Genomic DNA, 26,183 nt, shown 5'->3' with positions numbered 1-26,183 from the left:
CATCGCTGCATCATCTGAACTAGTAAAAGTCCAGGCTGTGCATTCTGGTGTGGCTTGGCGTGGACATTGACTAAGAAAGAACGGGCATCTTTTTTCTTTATTCTTGTTCAAACAGATATGAGTTTGAGTTTTGACAACAAGAAACAGTCAAAGAAGAAAAACCAGCAACAACTTGTGTCGTGAAAGATTTATCCGTAGGCTCCAAACTTTCATTTTCACAACTGGATTGACAAACAGTGGAAATGATCAACTTGTTGCATGTACTGTTTCTGAGATCCTCCAAAGATTATAATCCCAAGAGCCTGAAATGCAGGTTAAATACATCCCTCTACTACCTACTGAAGCAAGACTCCAGCCTGTAGCTTTTGGAAGGGGTCGTGGGGATTATCCATTCTGTGAAAACTCTGAATTTACCACATCTAAAAATTGTATTTCATAGAAATTGTTGGGAATATGTTCAGTATTTGGAAATATGCAAGCATAAATCATCCATTCAAGTCATGATATCTACAAGTAATGATCTGTAAGTATCTCTGTTTACACTTTTCCATATTGATACCCAGCTTACAATTTTCAGTCATTTAACAGAAGTGTTAAAATGTAATTTTGTAACTTAGGGCTCCTTTTACTAAGCTGCATTAGGGTTTTGTTATTTTTATTGCCGGCCACTGCAATAAAATCTCTGATGCTCAAAGAATTCCTATGAGCGTTGAAGCCCTTACCGTTGAGGCCGGCAAAAAAAAACCCTTTCACAGCTTGATGAAAGGGGGGTCAACCTTTCCAAGGTAAAGTTCCTAAATTCTCCAGCCTTGTTTTCTTTGTTTCTTCTTCTCCCTTGTCACTTGTCTCCTTCCAACTCTTTCTTTTATATGTCAGAAAAGAGTAATCATTGCCAAAGAATCTTTAAGTAGACCATCAAGTTTAAATAGGAAGAACGGGTTAATTGTCAGGTCAAAACTGTATTGCCATGGCTACCAATTCTTGATTACAGAAATCATGAATTCTCTTATTCACTTTTATACGCACTGGATGTGTTGGGAAATTACAAACATTTCACTGATAGCTACATCTAAGTAATTCAATAACATCTTGAGAGAACTGATGAGCTACGTTTGAGTTTTATTAAAGGAGACCAGTAGGTATCATATAGTGAGTAGACTTCATGTCGGAAAAGTGCTAATCTCAATACATAGGATCAAAAGGGATTTTTTTTTTTTTAATGAGCTCTTCATCTGAGTACTGATGAGCAGAACTTGGTTCCTAATTTTCAGGAGAACATGATCTGAGAAAAAGCTATATAATGGTTTAAACCAGGGCTGCCCAAGTCCGGTCCTCGAGATCTACTGGCAGGCCAGGTTTTCTGGATATCCACAATGAATATGCATGAGAGAGATTTGCCTTCACTGCCTTCTTGGTATGCAAATCTCTCTCTCGTGCATGTTTATTGTGGATATCCAGAAAACCTGGCCTGCCAGTAGATCTCGAGGACCGGACTTGGGCAGCCCTGGTTTAAACACTTTTAAATCAACCTATGAAACTGTTTTCAAGATCATTTTAAAACCAAAGAAAGTACCTTAACAGAAACCATAAGTAAGAGCATATGAGCAACAGAATCCACTCAGGCATCAACGGTTACATGGGAACAGGGGCTAGTGAGTGTGCATTGATCATACAAGGGTCTACGTTAGACTAAAATAGAACAGGATGGAAAATAGAAATTGACTAATGTTATTTGGCAGCTTAAGTCCTTCCTACTATTTATCATTTCTAAAATACTACTAGGTATATACAGCAATGCAGCATTTTACATTTTCAACAGGAACCTCTCATCCAGACAAAGGAGAACCCAGTCCCCTTTCTCCTACCCCCCCCCCCTTTCAAAGGAACTAAGCGCCAAAAGATGTATGGCCACCTACTAGCAACACAGGCAGCAAAATTGGAACCCTCCATCACTAACCTGCTGACAGCAACAACCTACCTCATAGCTTTCTGAAAAGAAATCAAAACCCTACTATTCAAAAAATTTATCCAGATGCCCTAACCCCCTTCCATTCCCCCACGCTATCCTCCCCTACCTATAATATCCCCCCAAAACTCAACAATGTAACCAGCATCCACTCTGCAACCTTCTCGTATATTCCCAGCTCCTCCTGACACTCCCCCTTTTTCCACTTTGTAACCTCACCTCAAAATTGAATTAGCTATCAGCAACATTAAAGAACAAGCTCCAAACCACATAGGGAGGAGCGATGACAAATCGGCCGAAGCCTTGGGGCCAATCGGCTAGGTGTAGGGGGGAGGGGGGGAAGGGGGTGGGATAGATTAGGAGTGAGCGGAAGGGAGATCGCCCCTTGCGATCTGGCTTCACACGAGGCGGACGCGACTTCCTTCCCGCTCACTCTCAAAAAAAAAAAAAAAAAAAATTTAATTTCCTCACCTCGTTGGTTTCCCTCTCTGGCTCTGTGCCTTGAAGTGAGCGGGAGACGGCCGCGGCTTCATGGTCCCAGCAGCCCAAGCGCTGTAAAGGGATCTGCGACATTAATTGTAATCTTCTTCCTGGAAATGTCCAGTAATCTTTGATGTAATCCGCTTAGAACTGCAAGGTACAGGCGGAATAGAAGTCAGTAATGTAATGTAATGTAAAGATATACATGACTCTGAATGAGAAAACTCTCCTATAGTCTCCAGATTCCCAATTTTTGGTAACCTACAGGCTTTATAGAAGTTTAAGGGCGCCTTTTACAAAGCCGCGTTAGACTTTTTTTTATTGCCGGCCATGCGGTATTATCTCCAACACTCATAGAATTCCTAAGAGAATCTGAGCTAATACCGCCGCAGCCAGTTATAAAAAAAGCCTAATGTGTTTTTGTAAAAGGGGGGTACATTTGGCAGATATGTGAAAACTGCACCCTTCTACCTTGTATGGCTAAAACGTTATGCCCTTGCAAAGATCTAAGCATTATTTTGAGAATTTTCAAATTACATAACGAAGTCCAATTTCAGTAAAAGTCTGCAACAAAATGGACATAAAATTATGGTCTTGAAACTTTGCAAAATTAAAGTATGTATAAAAAAGAACAAGGTAATATGAAGAACGAATTTTTGATGAATTGACCTCTAACTTCTCCCACCCCCATTTACAAAACCGCGATAGTGTTTTTTAGTGCAGACTGGCGTGCTGAATGCTCTGCGCTGAATTCTATGAGCATTGGGAGCAATGCAGAGCATTCAACTCACCGGCCTGCGCTAAAAACCACTATTGCAGTTTTGTAAAAATGGTGGTGGTGGTGGGGGGGGGGGGGTTCAGGTGATTTTCCAGCTTATGAAATTTACAACTTGTGTCAGTTAGAGAAATGAACGGAGAAATGGCAGATGAAGTTTAATGTAGAAAAGTGCAAAGTAATGCATTTAGGCAGAAAGAACAAGGAACACGAGTATAGAATGTCCGGTGCAACTCTGGGTAAGAGCAAACAAGAAAAGGACCTGGGTGTACTGATAGATAGGACCCGGAAACCGTTGGCACAATGCGCGGCAGCGGCAAAGAGAGCAAATAGGATGTTAGGCATGATAAAGAAAGGAATCACGAGTAGATCAGAGAAAGTTATAATGCCGCTTTATAGGGCAATGGTCAGACCGCACTTGGTCCAACATTGGTCTCCCAACCTAAAGAAGGATATGAAAATGCTGGAGAGGGTGCAGAAACGAGCAACAAAGTTAATAAATCAACCTATGAAACTGGAGAACTTGGAATATGAGGAACGACTCAAGAAACTGGGACTGTTCTCCCTTGAGTAGAGGAGACTGCGAGGGGATATGATCGAGACTTTCAAAATACTGAAAGGCATCGACATAATAGGGCAGGAAAATAAATTATTTACATTGTCCAACGTGACACGGACAAGAGGACATGGACCGAAGCTAAGGGGGGACAAGTTCAGAACAAATATTAGGAAGTTCTGCTTCACGCAGCGAGTGGTGGACACCTGGAATGCTCTCCCAGAGGAGGTTATTGCGGAATCCACTGTTCTAGGATTCAAAAGCAAATTAGATGCACATCTCCTTACGAGAGGCATAGAGGGATATGGGTGACTAAAACTACACCTGACTGGGCCTCCGCGTGTGCGGATCGCCGGACTCGATGGACCATGGGTCTGATCCAGAGACGGCAGTTCTTATGTTCTTAACTTTAACTGGGTTTTCTCATGCAGGGTCACATATAGGAGAGAGAGTCCCTGCTACACAGAACTTATAATCTAGTTAAGGGAAATATATGAAGACTCAGAAGGAAAAATGATCAAGGTCCATCGTTTCCAAAAATGTAGTTAACGCTGCTTCATTCTAATGTTCAACCCCAGGACTTGTCATCGGTGTTGTCATTAGTACACAGCGCATCAAAAATTATATCAAGCAGTCTTTAAAAATACCTTCTCAATATACATGCATAATATAAGCCTCCTTTTACAAAACTGAGATAGCAGTTTCTAGCGCGGAGAGCTGCGCTGAATGGTCTGCGCTGCTCCTGATGCTCATAGAGTTCCTATGAGCATCGGGAGCAGCGCAGGCCATTCAGCGCGGCTCTCTGCGTTAGAAACTGCTATCGCAGTTTCGTAAAAGAGGGGGATAGGCTTTAGAACTTTGGAGTCATTTTTCTCAGCAATCCGTTTTTTGGACATCCATTGTTCTTCCCTTGTGTTGAAAAGTTCTTGACTCAACCAACTTCCTAAATCTGGCGTTATTTTGCTACTGTAGCTGAAAAAAGGGCTATTTTAGTTGATTTTAAAATTTTCTATCTCGCTTAAATCCTAAGCGGGTAACAACAGTAAGATTGTGTCATAAAATTTATCATCTAATGTCATACCTTATGGGGAATACTCCATCATCTTTCAATTTAAAACAGTCAAGGAAACAGACATGTCTTTAGTGATTTTTTTAATGTTTTGGAATCTGCACATAGTTTGAATGTGCCTCTCATTATTTTGTTAGAGTCTGCAAATTAGCTACAGTGGCAAAATGCTTGAGTACCTGAATATATAAATGCTTAAATAAATAATGTCAGATTTAGGATGTTGGCTGGGCTCACGCCAGCCATTTCCTATGAGTGATTTGCATGGGGCAGGAGCGTGAGAAGATCCGAAAACCTGCTATACCACCAGGTAAGGCTTAAAGGATGCCGGGGGGAAGCGGGGTGTGGGTCAGAGCTGGCCCGAATATTATTCGCGTTTTTTTAATATTCGTGGGCTGGATCTGCTCCTAACCCCTGCGGATATAGAGGGAGAAGTGTAATAGGTAGGTTTCCCCTGAAAGTGGGTTTAATACCTTTCAGGACCCCTGAGGAAGGAGTGTGTTTGTGAACACAGACTGTGTTGGGTCCCGGTTTTCCTCACAATTGGACCATATTTTGGATACAAACTGTTCATTGTTCCAAGTATTGCGTTTAAAGATTTGTTTTTTTGATTAAAGACTTGGCATCTGGTACATCATCTCTGCAGTTTGTTGTTTGACATATTACTGCACTCCCATTGGATTATTATTTTTTTTTTGCTTGTGTTTGCCTAGAGAAAAAGCATGACATGTCAACTCAGGAAGTCCGTTCTATTGTCTCTTCTATTTCTGTTTCCCTACAGTTGAAAGAATGGAAGGAACGGTAGTCAGGAATGAAACCAGAGTCTCACACTTCATCCTCCTCGGACTTTCTAGAAATCCAAATGTACAGATCGTATTCTTTGTGCTGTTTTCAGTGATGTATCTACTCACTGTAACTGGGAATCTTCTCATCATAGTAACCATATATGTGGACTCTCAGCTGCACTCCCCCATGTACTTCTTCCTCAGCCATCTCTCTTTCTTAGATTTGTCATTTTCTACAATCACAGTTCCCAAATCCCTTGCTAACTTCCTCTCACAGAGCAAAACCATCTCTTTTCTCAACTGCATGGCTCAGTTGTTTTTCTTGCATTTCATTGGGGCTGTAGAAAGCTTTCACCTAACTCTGATGGCCTATGACCGTTACGTTGCCATCTGCAATCCTTTGCGTTATACCACAATAATGAACAGACGAGTCTGTCTCCTGCTGGTGGTTTTTACATGGGTAGGTGGTTTCCTTCATGGCTTCTGGCAGACATATCCAATAAGTCAGCTGTCCTTCTGTGGTCCTAATGAGATAAATCATTTTTTTTGTGACACTCACCCCTTATATTTGTTGGCTTGCTCTAAAAACTTTATCAATGCCATCATGGACATGGCCAACAGTGGATCAATAACTCTTGGTTGTTTCTTGGTGTTGTTCATATCTTACGTATACATCATCTCCACTATCTTAAAAATTCATTCAGCCGAGGGAAGGAAGAAAGCCTTCTCTACCTGTGCTTCCCACCTCATGGTGGTCAGTTTATTTTTTATGCCCTGTGTCTTTATCTACATGAGACCCTCAGTGACATTTGTAGCTGACAAAATGGTCTCAGTGTTTTATGCCATTGTGACCCCTTGGTTAAACCCCTTCATATATACTCTCAGAAATGAGATGGTGAGAAAATCCATGAAGAAGCTGAGAGGTAGGAAAATGTCTTTTCTTGGGATACATATAAACTGATTTATTTCCATTTAAAGACAGAAACCATTATTAAATCCCCAATTGAAGATATAATATAGCAGAATAGATTATGATGTTCTTAATGAAATGGAGCTATATTCATCATCACATCCACCTGGATTTAAGTAAATATGAGCTCATTAAGCTTCTTTTGATTTCATGGGAAGCCCCCTGGATAATCGGGGGGGGGGGGGGGGGGCTATTAACCTTCGCTGAGCTTGCACCCAAGGGGGAAGGAGAGAAAAGAGGGGATTCAGGGGGTTCAATAAAATCAGGGGGCGGTATTGGTGGAAGAGAGGTTGAGTAGAAAATGGTTAAAGATGATAGAAAGAGGGTCATACCGCTGTGGGCAGAGGGAAGATAGGTAGGAAGGAAGTTGGGATGTGATTGGTGGGTAGAGTGACTAAGGTGGGGAGAAGGTGGTTGAATGGGAGAAACTGGGTGGGCAAACGTTATTTGAGATTGGGAGATACAGGTGGTGAGTGAAGGGCTTCAGCAGTGGGCTTGTTTGGGCAATCCCCACCCTCCCGACCCAAAAGGGGGATATGGTGCAGCGGGAGTGGGGTTTGTGTGAGTCAAAGCTGTGTACTAGGTAGTGGGCTATAAGCCAGGAGGTCATTTAAAAGGAAAATGGGGAAAACGGAATTAAAGGGGGCGGTTGGTTTAAGGGACAAGGGCTCAGCTATGATACCGCATTAAGCCAAATCAAGGGTCTTGGCGTCACTGCAAGGCTCCCCTTAAGTGGAAGCAATTAACTTGCTTGAAGCATTAGGATGTGTTGGGTTGGGGGAGGTATGGAGGCTAAGACATCACTGTCTAGCTTTCTAATTTAGGGGGTAAGAATAAGGGAAGACTGTCCGGCATAAATAGGATGGTAATGTTATGTGTTGGTATTGGTGGTTGAAATTGTTAATAAAAGAAGCTGCGGCTAATTTTTGCCCAACAAGTCAGTGCTGTGTTTATTTGGCGGTAAGTGATGCAATGTTTGGGTGCAGTGTGAGTGCTGAGGTTAAGGTGGTTTGTTTGCTTTTTGAGTGCTGAGGTTAAGGTGGTTTGTTTGCTTTTTGAGTGCTGAGGTTAAGGTGGTTTGTTTGCTTTTTGAGTGCTGAGGTTAGGGTGGTTTGTTTGCTTTTTGAGTGCTGAGGTTAGGGTGGTTTGTTTGCTTTTTGAGTGCTGAGGTTAGGGTGGTTTGTTTGCTTGCTTTTTGAGACTCAATAGAAGTTTTGTTCCACGCCAGCAAATCTCACAATTGGTCTTAACCATCCATAAGATTCAAAACATCATTCAAGACAATTCTATTTCTTGAGAATCTTCCAAGCAGCACTGATAGTGACAATTTGTAATTTACAATACAATTCAGTTCTTCTGCACAATACCTACACTGCTCAACGCGGATCACAAGTTCAAGAAGCGGGATAGCCAGGATTATTGTGCATAATTAAACAGACAAACCTAATTCAAAATGTAATCATGAGGCGTGCGATAAATGCTAATATGTCCATAGAATATAATGAATGCGTTAGCATTTAGCGCATGAGGTATTCCTCAAAAAGAACACATTTAAACATCTTTCTAAAACTAAGGCCATAATGGTCTATCTAGCCCAGTATCCCATCTTCGCGGAGGCCAATCCAAGTCACATGTACCTGGCAAAAACCCAAATAGTAGCAGCATTTCATGTTACCGTCGCAACAGCAGACTATGGACTTTTCCTCCAGGAACTTGTCCAAACCATTTTTAAAACTAGCTACATTAACCGCTCTTACCACATCCTCTGGCAACACATTCCAGAGCTTAACTATTCTCTGAGTGGGAAAAAAAAAAAAAAATTCCTTCATCGAGTGTCAACTAGGGCTCCTTTTACTAAGATGCGCACGCTGAAGATTAGCACGCGTAAACCCCACGCTAAATGAAAAATACTAACGCAAGCTCTATGGAGGCGTTAGCGTCTAGCCCGCACGGAATTGTAGCGTACGCTAAGCGGGCGCTAAAACCTCTAGCGCACCTTAGTAAAAGGAGCCCCCCCCCTAGTCTTTGTAAATCTTGGCGCAGAAAAAAAAAATCGATCCACTTGGATTTTGTAGACTTCAGTCATGTCTCCCCTCGGCCATCTCTTTTCCAAGCTGAAGAGTTTCAAGTTTATTTAAGTCTCGATATACCGTTTTTTTATAGTCAAAGCGGTTTCCAATTAATACAAAGTGTTAAAGAGTTTAAAATATAAAAATATAACATAAAGGAAGCGAATACACAATTACAATACAGAAGCAAATAGGGTAGGATAGAGTGCTTAAAATAAAAGAAAGGGAGGGAAAAGAGCAAAAGGTAAAAAGGAATCCTTTATGTAAGGCCTGTTGGCTGAGTTTTTTGATTTAAAAAAAAAAAAAAAAAAATTAAGTATAGATCTCAAAAGCATCTCTGAAAAGAAATGTTTTTTCTCAGGGTAAGAGGTAAAATATTCCACAATGTTGTAGAGGTTACAGAAAAGATTGTTCTACGTGTTGTATCATAAAAGAATTGGCGGACTGAGGGGACCGCTAAAAGATATTGATGGGAGGAGCTTAGCGTCCTATGTGGGTCATATGGGATTAACATCCTATCTATAAAGGATGGAATGTGATTAGATTGGACTTTAAAAGTAAGAAGTAGCATTTTGAAAGTAATCCTATGTGAAATGGGTAGCCAGTGAGCTTTCCTGAGGAGTGGTGTTACATGGTCGAATTTTTTAGCGTTAAAAATGATTTTTACTGCCCCAACCCCTCTAGTCTTTCCTCATATGAGAGGAGTTCCATCCTCTTTATCATTTTGGTCACTCTTCTTTGAACTTTTTCTAGTGCCGCTATATCTTTTTTGAGATAAGGAGACCAGAAATGAACGCAATACTTCAGGTGAGGTCGCACCATGGAGCGATAGAGGGCCATTATAACATTCTTAGTCTTGTTAACCATCCCTTTTCTAATAATTCCTAGCATCCTGTTTGCCTTCATGACCACTACCACACTGGGTAGAAGGCTTCAGCATATTGTCTACAATGACACCCAGATCCTTTTCTTGAGCGCTAACCCCCATGGTGGTCCCTAGCATCCAATAACTACGATTTGGATTATTCTTCCCAATGTGCATCACTTTGCATTTGTCCACATTACATTTCATCTGCCACTACATCAACTGGCTCACCTTTATCCACGTTTATTCACACATTCAAAGCAGTCAAGCAAATTGATGAGGCAAGATCTCCCTCGGCTAAACCCATGCTGACTATGTCTCATTAAATAACATAGTAACATAGTAGATGACGGCAGATAAAGACCCGAATGGTCCATCCAGTCTGCCCAACCTGATTCAATTTAAATTTTTTTCTTCTTAGCTATTTCTGGGCAAGAATCCAAAGCTCTACCCGGTACTGTGCTTGGGTTCTAACTGCTGAAATCTCCGTCAAAACCTACTCCAGCCCATCTACACCCTCCCAGCCATTGAAGCCCTCTCCAGCCCATCCTCCCCAAATGGCCATATACAGACACAGACCGTGCAAGTCTGCCCAGTACTGGCTTTAGTTAAATATTTAATATTATTTTCTGATTCTAGATCCTCTGTGTTCATCCCACGCTTCTTTAAACTCAGTTACCATTTTCCTCTCCACCACCTCTCTTGGGAGCGCATTCCAGGCATCCACTACCCTCTCCGTAAAGTAGAATTTCCTAACATTGCCCCTGAATCTACCACCCCTCAACCTCAAACTATGTGCTCTGGTTTTACCATTTTCCTTTCTCTGGAAAAGATTTTGTTCTACGTTAATAGCCTTCAAGTATTTGAACGTCTGAATCATATCTCCCCTGTCCCTCCTTTTCGCTAGGATATACATATTCAGGGCTTCCAGTCTCTCCTCATACGTCTTCTGACGCAAGCCTCCCATCATTTTCGTCGCCCTCCTCTGGACCGCTTCAAGTCTTCTTACGTCCTTCGCCAAATACTGTCTCCAAAACTGAACACAATACTCCAAGTGGGGCCTCACCAATGACCTGTACAGGGGCATCAACACCTTCTTCCTTCTATTGGCTACGCCTCTCTTTGTACAGCCCAGCATCCTTCTGGCAGCAGCTACCGCCTTGTCACACTGTTTTTTTGCCTTTAGATCTTCAGACACTATCACCCCAAGGTCCCTCTCCCTGTCCGTGCATATCAGCTTCTCACATCCCAGCATATACGGTTCTGTCTGACAGCCAGTTTCTGACCCAGTTCACCACTTTGGGTCCTAACTTCAGCCCTTCAAGTTTGTTCAACAGCCTCCTATGAGGAACCGTATCAAAGGCTTTGCTGAAATCCAAGTAAATTACATCTAGCATATGTCCTCGATCCAGCTCTCTGGTCACCCAATCAAAAAATTCAATCAGGTTCGTTTGGCACGATTTACCTTTTGTAAAGCCATGTTGCCTCGGATCCTGTAACCCATTAGATTCAAGGAAGTTCACTATCCTTTCTTTCAGCAACACTTCCATTATTTTCCCACATGTTCCACTTCCATGTTAGTCCACATGTTCCACAATTTTAATTTTTAGAATTGTTTCCACTATTTTGTCCAGCACCGAGGTCAGGCTTACCGGTTTGTAATTTCCCGAATTTCCCCTGGCACCTTTTTTTTTTTTTTTGTAAATCTTTATTCATTTTTAAAACTACAATTGTGCATAATCGGTGTAACATTGGCCACCCTCCAATCTTCAGGTACTAGAGATGATTTTAATGACAGGCTGTGGTGGTATTAACTCTGCCGTGCATAGAATTCCTACGAGCATTGGACGTAATACCAACACAGCCGTCTATAAAAAAGCCTAACGTGGCTTTATACAAGGGGGTAAAATAATTAAACATCTGTTTTACCTCTAATGGAAAAGTGTTCTAGGCCAGTGGCTCCCAACCCTGTCCTGGAGGACCACCAGGCCAATCGGGTTTTCAGGATAGCACCTAATGAATATGCATGGAGAAAATTTGCATGCCTCTCACTTCTAATATATGCAAATCTCTCTCAAGCTTATTCATTAGGGCTATCCTGACAACCCGATTGGCCTGGTGGTCCTCCAGGATAGGGTTGGGAACCACTGTTCTAGGCTACAACAGATTGGTATAAGAAGTATTTATTTAAAAAGATAGGCGCTATTTCCCCCATAAATTCCCCCAAAACAATCATATAAGAAACATACAATACATACGAAGTTAGTAGTTTTTTTTTTTTAAATCTGACATTTTATCCAAAATATTTTCTGGTCTTTTTCTGAGTTTTATAAGCTCCTCAGAAATTAAATCCTACAAATGCTTTAAGTTTTACAGTTTTAAGGCCCTCTTTTACTAAGGTGCTAAATCGATTAGCGCATCTTAGTAAAAGAGGGGGTTAGAGGCAGAGTTGGGAGTAATATATTACTTTTACAAGTAACTTAAGAACATATGAGTGGTCTATCTAGCCCAGTATCACATCTCCACAGTGGCCAATTCAGGTCACAAGTACCTGGCAGAAACTCAAATAGTAGCAAGATTCCATGCTACCAATCCAGGGCCTTCCCCTTGTTTGTTTCAATAGCAAGCTACGGATTTTCCCTCCAGGAACTTGTTCAAATCTTTTTTTATAAAACCAGCTGCATTAACTGCTCTTACCACATCCTCTGGCAATGCATTTCAGAGTTTAAGTATTCTCTGAGTGAATATATATACAACTGAACATTGGTTTACGAGCATAAGTCGTTCCAGAAGCATGCTCGTAAACCAAATTGCTCCTATATCAAAGCGAGCTTCCCCATAGGAAGTAAGGGAAACTCGCTTTGATTCGTTCCACCTCCTCCTCCTCTCCCCTCCGAGGCTACCGGCGCTGCTCCATCACCCCCCCCACCCACGCTCAAACCGGCATCGCACCACCCGCCCGCGAACGCCCCCCCCCCCATGAGAACCGCATCGCACCCCCGTGCTGGAAGCGGCATCCACCCACCCTCTCAAACAAGCTCCTTACCCCATCTGCTGCGTGCCGTTGCCATTTAAGGAAAGATCCTGCCTCTTGCCTGGGCTGGGCCTTGAGCACCTACGCATGCTCAAGGCCTTCTGGCTCTCGTTCTCTCCGAGATATTGTCTTAAGTAGTGTGATAATTGGTCATGCCGTTAAAATCCATTAAAATAATTAGGTGCCACTAGGTGACATACGGAGCTGGCACCTGGGCCTATAGTGCCTAGGAGCACCAAATCACAGAGGTGGGTATATTTAGAGGTGGCACCAGACTTTGGCATCACTAGGCACGGCAGGCCACAATTCTGTAAGAACCCTAGGCACTGGAAATGTAGGCCTGTAAAACCGGGCCTACATTTCTGGCACCTAGAATCCTTGGTAGATGAGATTCCATAAGAGGCCCCTGTCCATGATTTACACGTGGCAGGCACTGCTTACAGACTCAGCCCTTTACTCTAAATTCACTTAGGCCCTCTTTTACGCTAACGCGTCCACAGACTAACATGCATGCGTTAGTAAAGGCCCAAATTCTAAATATGTCACCTAAACGCTGACTAGTGTGGACTCGGAGCTAGGCGTGGTTCTTTAAAAGTTGTACGCACTGTGTAGAATCATGCCTAGCCACTAGGTATCCCAACATTTAGACCTATTCTATTGAAAACAGTGTTTTATTGACCTGGGCTTAATTTGTATGCACAATAGTGCCTAAGTCAAAAACATACCAATGCACAGAACTGCCTTGTTAAACGCGGAAAGTGTGGTCGTGAAGCTCTTAAAATGTTACAGCAAGTTTAACCCAAAATTCAGTCGCACTCTCTCAGACACATCTTCCTCATCTGCCATGTTGAAACATACACATTCTTCCTCTTGCTGTGCCCAACAGCGAAGACGTGGCAGTCCAACAGCAGGCTCAGAAACATCGATGTATGAGCTTGACATGAACCAGCTCAGAAGATAAGAACTAAACTACACCTTGGGTTTATATACCGCACCATCTCCACGAATGCGGAGCTCGGCACGGTTTACAGGAAGAAAGATGAGAGAGGAACTACAGTGGAGAGATTAAAGAGTTAGGTGTAAAGGGGGAAGGTGAGAGACCTAAGAGGGGGGAAGTGTTACAGTTTTGAGAATAGCCAGGTTTTTAGGTGTTTGCATAAGAACATAAGAACATAAGCAATGCCTCCGCTGGGTCAGACCTGAGGTCCATCCGCTCACGCGGCGGCCCAACAAGTCCAGGCCCTGTGCAATAATCCTCTATCTATACCCCTGCAGCAGGAAATTGTCCAATCCTTTCTTGAACCCCAGTACCGTACTCTGCCCTATTACGCCCTCTGGAAGCGCATTCCAGGTGTCCACCACACGCTGGGTAAAGAAGAACTTCCTAGTTTCAGGGTTGCCACGTCTGCTTCTTGGAAGGAAAAAGAGAGGCAGCCTCATTACTTTTCAAACAGCCCTCATCGTTTGAACTTTGTGAATGAGAAAAACAGATTCATCCACTTGGATTCCGTAGTTTTCAAACCTTTTTTTTTTCCACAGGTGGCAAAGATGTTAATGTATTGCTTGTTTTGACATCCAACGAAGAGTACAATCCCAAGAGCCCCCAATAAAGTTTAAATACATCACTTTGCTGCCACTTGGAGAAAGAGTTCAATCTGCAGCTGTTGAAAGAGCTAGTGGGGCAGAGACCATGTATAGTTCAGAATTTCTGAATTTAATACATATAACCGTTGAGCTTTTTGTTCATTTTTCATGCCATATAAAGAAATAAGCAAGCCAGTCATTATCCATTCAGGTGACGATCCCTGAAGGGACATCAAACCTCTTTTTCACTTAGGAGGACCAGCAAGCAAACCTGGCTTTGTTCCTGGCTGGAGATACTGTAAAAGCAAAAATTTGCTAGTGCCATGGCCCAACCTGTTCTGCTGCCTATGGATCTTTCCAAATATACGATGTAAGTATTTATCTTTCTTTATTTCTTTTTTCATTCACAATTTTGTGTTAAACTTGCAGTAACATTTCAAGAGTTTCATTACCACTCTTTCCAATGTTAAAATGACACGTTATAATTAAACTTCACTTTGGGGTAAATCAGGGAACCGGCTATGATCCCTAATTGGCAGCAGGCATTTATGCCAGTTTCAGTAAATATTCCTCTCTTGCCCTAATCACTTTTTTTTTTCTATTTCTGCTGTGTCTCGTCTCTTAACATATCAAAAGGGAACAATCATGCACAAACAAACCTTAGGCTTTGCCTGAGATGAAACGCATTTTATTCATTTCAAAAGGAATGGAATTCTTCTTTGGAAGTGTTGAGAGATTGTAAAAAGTTCCTCCGATGTATTCTTTTAGGCTTCCGAGGCTGGCGTCATGATTATTGCTGTTGCCTAGGTCTCGTTGCATCTGGGTAGGTGGAACCGACATTTCCGCCATCATGCCGTGGCTTTCTACCCATACGCGGCGAGACACGGACAGCAGCAACGATCGTTATAGCCATGTAATTAAATGGCATCTTAAGAACATAAGAACAGCCTTACTGGGTCAGTAGCCCAATCTCACGGTGGCCAATCTAGGTCACTAGTACCTGGCCAAAACCCAAGGTATAGCAGTATTCAATGCTATGAGTATGGGGGAAGGAGGTCAGTGGATATCATACGGTGAATAGATGTCTTGCATGTGGGGAAAAGTGTCAGTCTGAGGGTTTGTCCAGGTCGTCATACAGAGGATTGGGATGGATTTGTTTCTACAAAGCCGTGCTAGCGTTTTTAGTGCCGGCCATGGCGGTAACAGCTTGAACACTCGTAGGAATTCTATGAGCGTCCGAACTGTTACCGCAGCAGCCGGCACTAAAAATGCTAGCGCAGCTTTGTAAACGAGGGGCTAATGAGCTCTTAATTTGTCTACAGATGGGCAGACCTTTATTCACTGTCTTTAGTCTCACAGTGTAGAAATTTTGCTGAGGCAACGAGCTCTATAATGGTTTCAAGAAACCCTTTCAAGTTTCAAGTTTTATAAAAATTTTGATATAGCGCAATATCTTAAATTCAAAGTGATTTACCATTAAAAACAGGGTCTCAGTTACTAACTCCAACAAACACACAAACATTACAGACTTATACATAGGCCGGGGAAGCTGGGAGAGCTACGATAAGCAGAATAAGGTAAACAGGAAAGGTAAGTACAATCTAACTATATTACCTGGAGCAATGGATGGTTAAGTGACTTGTTTAGGGTCAAAAGGAGCAGTGCTGGGACTGAACCCACAACCTCAGGGGGTTGAGGTCGTAAATGTAGCCTTTAGCCCACTCCTTTCTTCCTAAGAAAGCATTACCGTTTTAAGGTCACGCTATTACATTTTTTCCTGAGGTTTCTAGGACTTTCCAGATGAAGAGAAAAGCTTTCCTTCAATTTTAATCAAGGGTTTTGGAAGTCGGGGCGTCCCTTTTCCTTAAATTTCCGTGTAAATGCTTGATTGATTATGATAAAAATAGATTACATTACATTACATTACAGATTTCTATTCCACCATTACCAAAAGCGGATTACAAAAAGAGTTACGGAAGAAGGGTTACAACGTTAGATCAGAGAAGGTTTCCAAGAGAGGGAAAAGTAGGATCTGGGGTTAGGGAGGGGATGGTTAAGCTTTATCATGGGATTAAGCTTTATGAAGGGATTTCTTGAAGAGTAGAGTTTTGATTTCCTTTCTGAACATCTTGTAGTCTGGGGTTGTTGTCAATAGGTTGGAGACTTGGTTGTCTATCTTCGCTGCCTGAGTGGCCAGTAGTCCGTTGTATAGTTTTTTCTATTTTACTTCTTTGATTGGGGGGTAGATTATGATAAAAATATGATAAATAGATCTTTTACAATTAGAATCTTTCCTTGCTGGGAAACCAGTTAAGGGAGAATTACCTCTTCATAATTTAGCCACCCCCCACCCCCTTATCAAACCGCGTTGTCATACAGTGCGAGCTAAATGCTGAGACACCCATAGGATTAGAATGGGCAGCTCAGTATTTAACATGCACTGCTTGGCAGTATGGCTTGATACAAGGAGGGGTGGATTAGAAAGATTTTCTTGATATTCTATTACAGGGGAGGATAGTAGGAAAGTTTAAAAGAGATATTAATTTTATTGCCTGTAATTCTTTATATTAGGCAATTCCCCCCAAAAATCGTAGCGTGGCCCTCTGACGCACATATAATTCCTATGAGTGTTGGAGCTGTTACCGCCACGGCCAGTGCTAAAAATCATTCTACGGGGGGTGATAAGTATGAGGATGTTTCCATGATATGGACGAATGGGAATTGAGGTGTATATGTTTATGTTTTGTGATATTTCTCTTTCAAAAGTAATGTAAATGCATAATTTAAAAAAATATGACGCAACTTAGGACGTCCTTAGGAACGGTCTCAGCATCTGTCTCATTTTATCGATTCTTTCTACTGTCTCTTGTGCTTCTTTTTCCCCACAGTTGACAAAATGGAAGGACTGGCAGTCAGGAACGAAACCAGAGTCACGCACTTCATCCTCCTCGGACTTTCTAGAAGCCCCAACTTAGAGATCGTATTCTTTGTGCTCTTTCTGTTGATGTACTTGCTTGCCGTCGCTGGGAATCTTCTCATCCTGATAACCATCTATGTGGACTCTCAGCTGAACTCTCCCATGTACTTCTTCCTCAGCAACCTGTCCTTCTTAGATTTGTCCTTCTCCACAGTCACCGTCCCCAAATCCCTTGTTAATTTTCTGATGCACAGCAAAATCATCTCTTTCGGTGACTGCATTGCTCAGTTATTCTTTGTGCATTTCGTGGGGGGCACAGAATGCTTTCACCTGACCCTGATGGCTTATGACCGCTACGTCGCCATCTGCAATCCTTTGCGTTATAACACGATAATGAACAGACGGACGTGTCTGCTGCTGGTGCTCTCGACCTGGGTAGCTGGTTTCCTTCATGGCTTCAGTCAGGCATTTCCATCAACCCTATTGACCTTCTGTGGTCCTAATGAGATAGATCATTTCTTTTGTGACTCCCATGCCTTATCGTTGCTGTCTTGCTCTAATGCCTTTATCAGCGAGACTGCAAATATGGTCAACAGTGGATCTTTAACCGTTTGTTGTTTCTTGGTGGTGTTTATATCCTATGTATACATCATCTCCACTGTTTTAAAAATTCGCTCAGCTGAGGGAAGGAAGAAAGCCTTCTCCACCTGTGCCTCCCACCTCATGGTGGTCACTTTGTTTTTCGGCCCTGGTGTCTTCATCTACATGAGACCCTCGGTGACGTTTGCAGGCGACAAACTGATCTCTGCATTTTACACAATTGTGACCCCTTGGTTAAACCCCTTTATTTATACTCTTAGAAATGAGAAGGTGAAAAAATCCATGAAGAAGCTGGGAGGTAGGAAAGTGTCTTTTCTGGAGACACATGTGGACTAGAGAATGACACGGGGACAAATTTGTCCCCGTCCCCACAGGAGTTCTGTCGCTGTTCCTGCCCCATTCCCGTAAGCTCGGCCTTAACCACACAAGCCTCAAACACATGATTTTAAAGTGTTTGAGGCTCGAGTAGATGAGGATGGAGGTAAGGTATTGGTGGAAAGAGGCATTATGACATCACAATCTGTGCTCTAGAATGTTGCTAATTAGGATTTTAAAGTGTTTGAGGCTCGTGCAGATGAGGACGAAGGTAAGGTATTGGTGGAAAGAGGCATTATGACATCACAATCTGAGCTCTAGAATGTTGCTAATTAGGATTTTAAAGTGTTTGAGGCTCGTGCAGATGAGGACGAAGGTAAGGTATTGGTGGAAAGAGGCATTATGACATCACAATCTGAGCTCTAGAATGTTGCTAATTAGGATTTTAAAGGGTTTGAGGCTCGTGCAGATGAGGACGAAGGTAAGGTATTGGTGGAAAGAGGCATTATGACATCACAATCTGAGCTCTAGAATGTTGCTGTTTAGAATTTTAAAGGGTTTGAGGCTTGTGTAGATGAAGACGGAGCTTGAAGGAATGGGACAGGGACAGAAAATAACTCACTGGGACGGGACGAGAAAATGAGTTCCCGCGGAGACAAGGAAAAATTTGTCCCCGTGTCATTCTCTAATATGGACTGATTTCCTGTCCATTTAAAGAAAAACACTGCTCGCTCATCCTGATGTATGCTCTTTAATCTGCTTAATACAATTTTGGCTATTTTTCCCCTTGATTAATTTTTTACGGCATTTTTGAATTGAAAGATATAGTAAAGCTGACTGGCTTTTGGGGTTCTTAGTGAAAAGTAGAACAAGCTCCGATTCCATATAGGGAGGAGCGTGGCCAAATCGGCTGAAGCCTGTGCGAAAGGAGTTGGGGGGAGGGGGGAGAAAAGGGGGGGGGAAGGCCAATCAACAGAGGATGCAGGGTGGGATGGGAGGGGGGGTTAGGATAGAATAGCGGTGAGCGGAAGGGAGGTCACCCCTTCCGATACGGCAATCGCAAAGTATGTCCATTTGAGAATATGGATGTCTGTCTGTACAGTGATATGGAAGCTTACCCCCCTTTTTACAAAGCTGCGGTATCAGCTTTTATGTCGCAAACTCTCCGATACCCATTAAATCCCTGTGAGCGTTGGGGCAATTACCACAGCACAACTGCTCCTGTGGCTTTGTAAAAGATCCCTTAATATTATGGAAGTAACACTGGGTTTTACTATGTAGCGGTAGAGGTTTCTACCGTGGGCCAGTGGGTTAAATGCTCTGACACGCAAAGAATTTCTATGAGTGTTGAAGCAGTAGAAATCTCTACCACAGTTTAGTAAAAGGTAGATCTCTTTGTGTAACAGTGTCAACTTTTTAGATTTTTTTTTCGTAATCTCTTTGTTTTCTCAATTTCTTGTTTACCTCAACGAAGAGAAAAGGTGTGATAACTGCCTTGAGCTATATGAGTAAGACAGATATATCCTTTTGTCTGTGTTTTTTTTCTAATAATGTAAACTTGTAAAATTATCAAAAATTATAAATATAAAAACAAGATAAGGCATCCATGTCTCATGCATTTTAGAATATGATCTTCCAACATACAGGGGTGCTTTTATCAAGTCGCGCTAATGGGGTTAGCGCGTCGGACATTTCATAACCCGCTAATCCCCGCGGCCAGCTAAATAACTAACACCTGCTCAATGCAGGCATTAGCGGCTAGTGCAGCAGGTGGTTTAATGCGCGGTATTACGTGCGTTAAACCCCTACCGTGGCTTGATAAAAGGACCCCACAGTCTGTTCTAAAATGCATGAGAAATGGATATCCAAGTGCTGGCTACGTCCAACATGAACAACCGTTTTACAAAATGAAACATCTATGAATGGGGTAAATGACGGGACAAGAACCACTTTCTGTCAGCAAAAGAGCATCCACATATATTACAAAGTGGCCACATCTGTTTCTGTATGAAGCATGGTTAGAGCAGTGGTTCCCAACCCTGTCCTGGAGGACCACAAGGCCAGTCGGGTTTTCAGAATAGCCCTAATGAATATGCGTGGAGCAGATTTGCATGCCTGGCACCTCCATTATATGCAGATCTCTCTCATGCATATTCATTAGGGCTATTCTGAAAACCTGACTGGCCTGGTGGTCTTCCTGATTCTGGTTCAAAACCCGCTTTAGCTATTTATAATTTTCTTTACTTTTTTTTTTTTTTTCAAAATTGTAAAATACCTACTGTTTTTTTCCCCCCTTACTTCATCCAATCGAGAATTACTCAATTGGAATACCTTTTAGTAACCTGGAAATGCCAAATTCCAGCATTAAATATGGATGTCCATTTTTGAGGACATGCTCATCCCTTCCCTTTCTGCAATCAGATTTGAACATCCATATTTTGGACCCTCTTTAGTCTCAACCAAAAGACCATGCCTCCTTCTCATATGGTTGTAATGCAGCCTTAGACATCCATAATCTGGCTTTACGAGGGGGTGCTGAAAAGTTCTCAGCCCAGTCGACCAACTTGCTAAATTCTGAGCATTCTTTTGCCACCCTAGGTGAAAAGAGTGTTATCTTATTCCATTACGGGCTCCTTTTACGAAGCCACGTTAGCCTAAAAACTGCCGCCTGCTCAAGAGGCGGCGGTAGCGGCTAGCATGGCCGGCAAATTAGCGCGGCTTCGTAAAAGGAGCCCTAAGTGTCAATTTGCAGAAATTAAATTCTCAGCTTTTTGACGTTTCAGGTCATTGATTAAACCATATCCACGTCATTCTGAGAACCTTTCAGCACCCCCTCGTAAAAAAACCGGGATTTGGATGTCTAAATGTCATTTTTCAGAAGTCCAAAATCCAACTCGAGCTTCTAAAATAATCATCAGTATCTCTTGTTACATAAATACTGCATTCCAGAAACCATGGTTTTTGGAAATATATGTTCATTAAACTTTTATTGATTGTGTTTCTGTGTGTCTTCTGCAAAACATCCAAACTGCCAATGAATCTCAAAAACAAAATCACAAAAAAACACAATAAACTAGTACCAAACATACCCAATTTCAAAACTGCAAAATACCTATCTTGTTGGTTTTTTTTTTATAAATGACCACATTTTACCTTAAAATATGGAGTCCAGTCAACTCTTATTGTAATATGGGCTGATGTCATCCAGTTACTCTGCTGGTCTATAGTTAACAATATTTGAACATATATATTATTTTGTGGCTCATCTCTTATCTCATACCTATAGAGCAGTGGTCTCAAACTCGCGGCCCGGGGGCCACATGCGGCCCGCCAGGTACTAATTTGAGGCCCTCGGTATGTTTATCATAATCACAAAAGTAAAATAAAACAGTTTCTTGATCATATGTCTCTTTAGCTATAAATGACAATATTATTATTAAGACTTAGCCTAAAGGAAAGATTTATAAGCTATAAAGAGTTTTACCTCATGCAAAATTGTCATTTCTTTAATAAGACATTAACTATTTTTTCTGCGGCCCTCTAAATACCTACAAATCCAAAATGTGGCCCTGCAAAAGGTTTGAATTTGAGACCACTGCTATAGAGTATGATTCTGGTGTCTCTCGGTGCTTTGAATACTGTGCACATCGTTGGCTACAGGTTCTGCTGACACTCTCCTACTGAATAGGCATGGTTCAATCTGTTGTATTGTATTGTTTGTCACACTCTAAGATTTCTTGCCTTGTACAGCTTATTGTTTTCATGCCCTCTTAACAATTTCTGTTCTTGCTATATATTAAAATCAATACAATAATAAACCACACAAAACAAGCCATTCGGATGTAGGAGGGACCAGCATTTTTTAGTTGACTGGCCACACAGACATTCCAGCAGAGCAGTGGGTCACCTCTGGGGGGCACTGCAGTGAACTTCACCTAAAAGGTCCCCAAACCCCCTTATATTGTGTGATGAGTCCTCCAAACCCCACACAAAACCTACTAAACTGCAGCAATAGCCCTTATGCCTACAGGCTGCACCTACATGATGATGCAGTAGGTCTTTTTGTATGTTTTGGTGATGGAGTGTCCTAGAGGTTAGAGCAGCTGTCTCAGCAATTTAATCACTCAGGATATACAGAGGCATCAATACCTACTAGGAAAAAGACTCTGTATAAGACTCTGGTGAGATCTCATTTAGAATATTGTGTACAATTCTGGAGGTCGCACCTTCAAAAAGATATAAAAATGATGGTCCAGAGGAAGGCTACTGAAATAGTGTGTGGTCTTCATCATAAGGTGTATGGGGACAGACTTAAAGATCTCACTCTTTATACTTTGGAGGAAAGGCGGGAGAGGGGAGATATGATAGACGTTAAATACCTATGTAATGTAAATGCACTTGAGTCGAGTCTCTTTCATTTGAAAGGAAGCTCTGGAATGAGAGGGCATAGGATGAAGTTAAGAGGTGATAGGAGTAATCTAAGGAAATACTTTTTTACAGAAAGGGTGGTAGATGCGTGGAACAGTCTCCCAGAAGAGGTGGTGGAAACAGAGACTGTGTCTGAATTCAAAAGGGCCTGGGATAGGCATGTGGGATCTCTTGGAGAGAGAAAGAGATAATGGTTGCTGCGGATGGGTAGACTAGATGGGCCATTTGGCCTTTATCTGCCGTCATGTTTCTATGTTACGCCCTTGAGATTTAAATGAATTATCACAGTGAAATACAAAAGAAATATCATCTTCCTTACTTTCATACTGTTGGAGCTGGTTTCATTGGTGAGGAGCAGGAAGGTTCCCGAGAGACACAAAGAACTTGTGTGTCCTTCATAATTGACACTGTGATATTGGTGTACCATCATTGATATCAGGAATGTGGATTGCAGACTTCTGCATACTTTAGAAGGAACATTTGCAGGAGTTGGGATTCAATTCCAATATTAAGAGGAGGAAAAGGGATAGAAAAAGGTTGATGCTTAAATATACTTCTGTTGAATTTTCAGTCACAACTAGTACAACAACCTATTATGACCTGTTAATGATTGAAAGAGATTTGCTCGCACGCTATGAACAACAAACATAGAACATAGAAACATGATGGCAGATAAAGGCCAAATGGCCCATCTAGTCTGTCCATCTGCAGTAACCATTATCTCTTTCCCTCTCCGAGAGATCCCACAATCTCTCTAACCTCCTGTTTTACTAATCCATGACAGAGATTTCTACCATGGCCCAGAGTACTATATGCTCCGATGCTGCTTCAACACTCAAAGAATTCCTATGAGCGTTGGAGCATTGGATGCCGTAAACTTAGTAAAAGGGGACCTAAGGTATATGGGAGTCTTCAGGAAGAATTCAAAGCATGAGGACAGAAGCATCAATAAGTCATCTTGCACTTCTCATTTCTTCATATGACTATAAACATTTCTCACAGATATGCTTTGAATCTGACACACAAGCACAAAAAAAATCAGTGGTAAAATGACTTGTACACTTTTTCCTTGCAAGAGTAATCAACGTGGACTCCAGAGGTTCCAAACTATTGCAATTCTTAAAAGATGAGCAGTGTTGATGAGAAAATCATGTGTAGCCATTTGCTTCTTTAGGGATCATCCAAAGATTACAATCCCAAGAGCCCAAAATACAGTTTAAGTTCATCATTTTGGTGCTTACTGGAGAAAGCCTTCAGACTTTGCTGTTGGAAGGGCTAGAAAAGGTGAAACTACTTATTCTCCAGAATTCGCTGCATCTAAAAATCATGCTTTGTGGTAATATGTAGGAAAATGTACAGTATTTGGAAAAGAGAACAAAAAATCATCCATTCAGGTTATGATCTCTCCAAATAATATGTTGTAAGTATCTACTTATCTTTATCTACAGTATATTGTAATGTGGGTGAACTGCTACACTTTAGATTACCCGTCATATAATGCTCTACCCTACCAAGTCACCTCCTGAGATATAATATACAGCCTCCACTGTGCAAGATCCCAGCGTTCTATCTACTGTATACCATGTCCGACCACATCACGCTATGCCAGACAATGCTTTGCTACATTTTGTTGCACTGTCACCTTTCTCTCTCACTCGACTCTACTCCACATTGCATCTTTCATGCTATGACCACTACACAATGTTTGCCTTCCCATGTCGACCATGCTAGGATTTACTTTGTAACATTCCATATTGTCATGCCATATTAGCTTAGCACACTTGTATACGGTATCTGCCATGCTATGTTAATTTAGGGGCCATGCCATGTTTTGTATATATAATACTAGGCATGCCAAGTTATGTTAACCACACTTGTACTACAATGTCCTGTCATGCCATGTTTGCCAACACCTTTTATAAAATGACTTTAATATGTGTGTAAACTTGTAACTCATTCTAAGCTCCCCTGAGAAGATGGGCTATAAATCGAACTAACTAAAATAATGCTATGTGTTAACTTGTCATTTTGTAAATACATTTCAAAAACAAGATAAAGCTGGGAAACAGGATATCTATTCAGTGTAGCACTCATTAAAGGAATTGGGGCTCTCAGCATAGGCTAATTCCATTAGTGTACTCGAATCTTTAGTTAAACGGTCCCCGAATAGGGTAATTTGTAACTAAGACTAAGGGCTCCTTTTACTAAGGTGTGCTAGCGTTTTTAGCGCACGCAGAAAATTACCGCACGCTACGCTTCTAGAACTAAAGCCAGCTCAATGGTGGCGTTAAGGGCTTCAAAGAAGGTTTGGATAGGTTCCCAGAGGATAAGGGGATTGAGGGGTACTGGTAGGAGTTGAGCTAGGTTATAGGAATAGTCAGGGACCACTGCACAGGTGATAGGCTTGAGGGGCCGCCGCGGGAGCGGACCGCTGGGTGGGATGGACCTCTGGTCTGACCCAGCGGAGGCAAATTCTTATGTTCTTATGACAGCCGAAAATTATCTAACAGTTTAACGCCTTACTATTATTTATCATTTCTAAAACACTAACAGATATACACAGGAATGTATGAACTTATGTAAGATAAACAGTCCCTGCCCCACAGAGCTTATCAACTCATCAAGAGTAGCCATATATTTTGAAAAAGACATTCTAATAGGTGACCTTTTTTGCCTAGATTTGTAAAGGTCAAGAGACAGAGCATGACACAGCAACTCAGGAAGTCCTTACAAAGAATATTAATTTTATCCGAGCATCCGTCTCATTTCATGTATTCTGTCTAGTGTCACTTGTGTTTCTGTTTCCTGCAGTTGATCGAGCGGGAGGAATGGCAGTCAGGAATGAAACCAGAGTCACACAATTCATCCTTCTAGGACTTTCTAGCAATCCAGACTTACAGATAACATTCTCTGTGACACTTCTAGTGATGTACCTGCTCACCTTAGCTGGGAATCTTCTCATTCTAGCAACCATCTATGCGGACTCTCAGCTGCACACTCCCATGTATTTCTTCCTCAGCCACCTGTCTTTCTTAGATTTGTCCTTCGCCACAGTCACTGTCCCTAAATACCTTGTGACCTTTCTCACACACAACAAAATCATCTCTTTCAGTGACTGCATTGCTCAAGTGTTTTTCTTGCATTTAGTTGGGGGTACTGAATGCTTTCACCTGACCCTGATGGCTTACGACCGCTATGTCGCCATCTGCCATCCTTTGCGCTATACCACAATAATGAACAGAGAAACCTGTCTCCTGCTGGTGCTTTCTACGTGGGTAGGTGGTATAATTCATGGCTTCGGTCAGACAGTTCCAACCCTTCAGCTGCCCTTCTGTGGTCCTAATGAGATAAATCATTTCTTTTGCGATGCTCATCCCTTATCTGTATTAGCTTGCTCAAGTACCTTTTTCAGTGAAATTGCGGATATGGTCAACACAGGATCCTTAGCCCTTGGTTGTTTTTTGGTGGTGTCTATATCTTACGCTTACATCATCTCCGCTGTCTTAAAAATTCGCTCAGCTGAGGGAAGACGAAAAGCGTTCTCTACTTGCGCCTCCCACCTCATGGTGGTCACTTTGTTTTTTGGCCCTGGTGTCTTCATCTACATGAGACCCTCGGTGACGTTTGCAGGTGACAAACTGATGTCTGTTTTTTACACAGTTGTGACCCCTTGGTTAAACCCTTTCATTTATACTCTCAGAAATAAGAAGGTGCGGAAAGCCATGAAGAAGCTGGGAGGTGGGAAAGTGTTTTGTTCCGGCGTCAAACATTAA

At 42.0% G+C, this 26,183-nt stretch overlaps 3 protein-coding genes across 4 annotated transcripts; all 3 read left to right on the top strand.

Annotated features, from left to right (window-relative positions):
- Positions 1 to 1,416: 1,416 nt before the first annotated feature.
- On the top strand, positions 1,417 to 6,589 carry LOC117350761 (olfactory receptor 4S2-like). Of its 2 annotated transcripts, XM_033925323.1 has the most exons (2): positions 1,417 to 1,433; positions 5,665 to 6,589. In XM_033925323.1, the coding sequence occupies exons 1-2, from the start codon at positions 1,417 to 1,419 to the stop codon at positions 6,587 to 6,589; spliced, it is 942 nt and encodes a 313-aa protein (XP_033781214.1). The 2 variants fall into 2 exon arrangements, with proteins under 2 accessions (XP_033781214.1, XP_033781215.1); XM_033925324.1 differs by lacking the exon at positions 1,417 to 1,433 and having other exon boundaries at positions 5,654 to 6,589.
- A 10,457-nt stretch (positions 6,590 to 17,046) lies between these two features.
- On the top strand, positions 17,047 to 18,003 carry LOC117350442 (olfactory receptor 4S2-like). The gene has a single exon (XM_033924731.1). The coding sequence runs from the start codon at positions 17,047 to 17,049 to the stop codon at positions 18,001 to 18,003; it is 957 nt and encodes a 318-aa protein (XP_033780622.1).
- Positions 18,004 to 25,238: 7,235 nt separating this feature from the next.
- LOC117350441 (olfactory receptor 1509-like) lies at positions 25,239 to 26,183 on the top strand. The gene has a single exon (XM_033924730.1). The coding sequence runs from the start codon at positions 25,239 to 25,241 to the stop codon at positions 26,181 to 26,183; it is 945 nt and encodes a 314-aa protein (XP_033780621.1).

Source organism: Geotrypetes seraphini, chromosome 16, assembly GCF_902459505.1.
Source record: "Geotrypetes seraphini chromosome 16, aGeoSer1.1, whole genome shotgun sequence".
NCBI lineage: Eukaryota > Metazoa > Chordata > Amphibia > Gymnophiona > Dermophiidae > Geotrypetes > Geotrypetes seraphini.
The sequence above is the reverse complement of the archived record's forward strand: the minus strand, read 5'-3'. Positions and strand labels throughout refer to the sequence as shown.

Bases quoted from the DNA above. Each gene is read 5' to 3' on its own strand.
- LOC117350442 (XM_033924731.1), top strand. From the start codon at position 17,047: ATGGAAGGACTGGCAGTCAGGAACGAAACCAGAGTCACGCACTTCATC.
- LOC117350441 (XM_033924730.1), top strand. From the start codon at position 25,239: ATGGCAGTCAGGAATGAAACCAGAGTCACACAATTCATCCTTCTAGGA.